The sequence below is a fragment of the Austrofundulus limnaeus genome, unplaced genomic scaffold (assembly GCF_001266775.1).
Source record: "Austrofundulus limnaeus strain Quisiro unplaced genomic scaffold, Austrofundulus_limnaeus-1.0 Scaffold1601, whole genome shotgun sequence".
Taxonomy (NCBI): domain Eukaryota; kingdom Metazoa; phylum Chordata; class Actinopteri; order Cyprinodontiformes; family Rivulidae; genus Austrofundulus; species Austrofundulus limnaeus.
This window is the reverse complement of record NW_013954003.1, coordinates 43,944-47,971: the sequence shown is the minus strand read 5'-3', so window position 1 is coordinate 47,971 and position 4,028 is coordinate 43,944. Positions and strand designations below refer to the sequence as shown.

Below are 4,028 nucleotides of genomic sequence, written 5' to 3'. Positions count from 1 at the left end.
AAATAAATCTGTTCTTTTTTTCTTATAAAAGTCTAAATAAAACAAAAATATTGGTGGTAATCTTTGACTGTAACTTTACAAACGGCAGCCCATATTTAACCTGCTAATAACATGAAGTTAGTTTTGTGTCTAAACTGCAAACAGAAGAGGTTTCTCTTTATGTTTATAATTTTATTGTAAATAAATTTTAGATAAAACTAATTGTGCTCACTATTCAGACTTGGAGGAAAAAAGTCTGTCAGTATTTGAAATCAAATTAGTTTGTCTAACTTAAAATGCCTGTGACATAACTTTTTTGTAATAATTATGAATGCATTTTGGAACAGTAGGTCTAATAGCATTTTGCAAAGAAAAATAAATAAAAAAAATCACACCAGTTAAGATATTTGCATGTGAAGGAACAGGAAGTGATGTCAAAGAGGAATGTCTGCATGTGAACATAGCATTGCTATGACACAGACTGTAGAAAAAAACTAGTCACTATYAAAGTGATGAAGAGTCAAAGTTCAAATAATAATAACAAAAAGCATTTCCTCTTTGATGTCACTTCCTCTTTTTTATCTGAGTCAAGTTAAAAAAATATACCAGTTATGTGGTAAAATGGTTCAAATCACATCTATTATACCAACATTTTAGATATAAAAGATGTTATTTATTTTGTATTTGAAGGATATGTATGTCACAGGCACTTTACAACAATCTTTATTTAGCTGAATTCTGACCTTGGTTTCACATTTTAATCATATAAAACTTAATAGAAGAAGGAAAGAATTACACATTAAAGACACAAAAGTGACTCCATACATTCTGAAGACAAATGCTACATTTAAAGAACACCTTTCCAATCTTCACATTTGATATTTTAACTTTTACATTTCAAATTTCTTGATTAAATTCACCTACAAGAAACACTTTGCTCATATTTCATGACATAAGCGTCAGGAAAAAAAATAACACTACTCCTAAATATTGGACCACAAATTTACAGTTTTAAAAATAAGATTGTCACATTAAAATAAAATGCTTCTAAAATCATATATTGCTCAACGATGTATGAAAATAAATATCCGGCCATGTGCAGCCATTTAAAAAAATAAACTAATAGAAGCAATGTGAAGCAAATGATTGGTTGTGTTTTTGGTAAAAGACTGTTTGATGATGCAGAGAGGCTCCAACTTTTTACAGTTTTGGTTGTTTTGTGTTTTTTGTTTTAAAAGTAACACTTTTATGGTCATTGATGCCAATAAACCACCTTAAAGCCCTTGAATCACATTTTAACATTTTTTAACCACAAAGGCTTTAATAACAAAACGCATATTGTTTTTTTTTTTTAAATAAAAACATTGGTTTTGCTGGATGTCTGTGATCCAACCGGCTCCCCGCTCCTGCATCACCTCTGACCCCAACAATCCTAACTTCTTATTGCTTTAGCGCAGTAACACACAGACATAAAACAAGCAATAATTCACAGTTAGACTCCACAGTAAGAGTCTAAATGTTTAAAAGAAAAAAGTTTCACTGCCAAATGTTTCTGTTCCCTCTTTATTTAATGTGGCGAGAGATGTTTGCTGGTGTTTTCAGGACGAGTCACAAATTCTTTGGAGTTTCATTCTTGTAGCCCAGATGTTGGAGCAAGCAGGAATTATTTAGTGTTCTGTCCCGTCTCACACATACTGTCCAAACAAACTGACACAAACTGAAGCACACACATACGCACGTCACACATTCATTTCTCAATGCAGAACAGAGTTGGCACAAGTTTTCTAAATAAATAMCCTGGAAGATTGGCACTATGCAAAAGAAAAAAATCACATTATCTAAATAAATCTTAAAACTATTGAATAATTTCAGTCTACTCCGTGGATGTGGTGCCGTTTGTAAAGTTACACAGTCAAAAATTACCACCAATATTTTTGTTTTATTTAGACTTTTATAAGAAAAAAAGAACAGATTTATTTTTCAGTTTTTCACCATATGATTCATACATTTATAAATGTCATAGTTTATAAACTAAATATTTAACTTACAAATTAAATATTTAGTTAACAAGCTAAATATTTAACTTGTGACTTAAATATTTAGTTTTGAGCTAAATATTTAGCTTGAAACTTAAATATTTAGCTAGCAAGTTAAATATTTAGCTAGCCACCTAAATATTTAACAAATATTTAGGTAGCTAGCTAAATATTTAAATTTCAAGTTAAATATTTAGCTCAAAACTAAATATTTAAGCAAGTTAAATATTTAGTTTATAAACTGACATTTTTAAATGTATGAATCATATGGTGAAAAACTGACTTTGAAAAATTAATCMGTTTTTTTTTCTTATAAAAGGCTAAATAAAACAAAAATATTGGTAATTTTTGACTGTGTAACTTTACAAATGGCACCACATATCCATGTTTATTACTTATATACTATATGCTGATGAAGGTCAAAGCAGTGTCTTAATCCTCTGAATGACTTCACTACCAATAAAACAATATAGCTCCTATTCAGATAGATTTTCTTTTTTGCAAACACATCAGAAATKAAGTATCTAACATCTGTCGGACTAGTGCTTTTATCTGCTATGCATCTCTTTATAGTGCYGTTTTTTAAAATGAGTTCAGGCAACATTTGAAACCTTCCCATTYCCCCTCCCTTTCTGTCGGGTCAGATTACCTCACAGGTGTCCCTCCAGGATGCTGGTGACAGCCTGGTCCAGTGCAGGGCCTGAAGGTGCCCTGGTCGGGGCGACAGAGGTGCCCTGCAGGCGCTGCAGTTCCAGTATGCTGTTGATGGCGCTCTGCAGATGTTCACTAAGCATGTTGTCTTTCTGAAGAGGCGGTGTCGTAGGGCTGAACTGCTGCTCTGGCTGAGGAGACGGGTCCAGCCTGTAGCATTTTAGTTTTGGGGCACTGACATCTCTGGGAGGCAGGTCAAAGCAGATGTCCTGTGCCTCCAGCATAGGAAGGGGAGTGGGAGGTTTTATTTTGGGATTGGGCGTCGTCCGTTGAACCTGTTCCACAACGTTCTTGGTAAGAGCTCCGTTGGACATCTCATCATGCTGAGGATGCTGGGAAGTTCCATTGGTTGCCTGAGGAGGGCATTGGTTCAAGCCCCCACCACCATTGGTCAGCTGCCCTGCGTGGTCYCTCTTCAGGCCAGGGTCACGTGCTGAGTTCTGGATCACTTTACGAGAGCCAGATTCATGCTTGATGGTGAGTCTAAGAGCCCCACGGGAGCTGGAATGGTATGTTTTGAGTCCTGGGGGCCGCTCTGACAACTGGGCCCAAGCTGGTGGGGAAGAGGGGCTGCTTGAGGAGTCGAAATGTGGGGGGGCATAGGTCTCGTGAGGGGAAGACGCTGACATCGCCAAAGCTGTTAGAAACGTTTCTGAAAGGAAGAGGAGCTAAATTCAGGAACATTTATTATTATATATGGGACAAGATMACAAGTCTGTTACCTCAGACCGAGCTTTAAAATAAACATTTCTGTATCTTACAGGGTTTTTTCTTTTGTTTTGAAAGCATCTTAAAATTATGGTATTAATCTGTTTAATTGCTTTGATTACAGGCCAAATTAGAGTCAGCCTGCCACCTTCTCTGAAACCTCTAAAGTCCACATTGGTCCTGCTCACTATCTTACATTTAACTCAGTTCCATTATTATACAGTTGTTATAATAAATAGTGTATTCCAAATGATGTTTCATAAGTTATCAATCTACAGAAACCAGTCATGAATCACGTTTAGGTAGAAAAATGTTTGTATTTATTTATTCAACCTATTTGATTCATAAATCTTCAGTAAAAATCWTGTCATTTGACCAAAACTTAATTAAAATTTGTTTCCATGATTTTCAAGACAAGCAGTAACTGAAAACTGTTTGAAACCTTGAACACAATCAGATTCCTGCTGTTTGACAAAAGCAGCTGCTTAAGAAGAAACGGTGGATAATGAAACACAGCAAAATATATACAGCGGGTAAAATAAGTCTTGAACACGTCACCATTTTTCTCAGTAAATATATTACTAGAGGTGCTAA

General features: G+C 35.0%; 1 protein-coding gene across 1 annotated transcript in view; it reads right to left on the bottom strand.

Annotated features, from left to right (window-relative positions):
• Positions 1-2,315: 2,315 nt before the first annotated feature.
• si:ch211-168d23.3 (glioma tumor suppressor candidate region gene 1 protein) overlaps positions 2,316-4,028 on the bottom strand; it is a gene marked incomplete in the record, with an annotated part of 23,958 nt that continues 22,245 nt past the window's right edge. Inside the window, 1 exon segment of the mRNA XM_014033023.1 lies at positions 2,316-3,378. Coding sequence (XP_013888477.1) covers positions 2,666-3,378 — 713 coding nt within the window.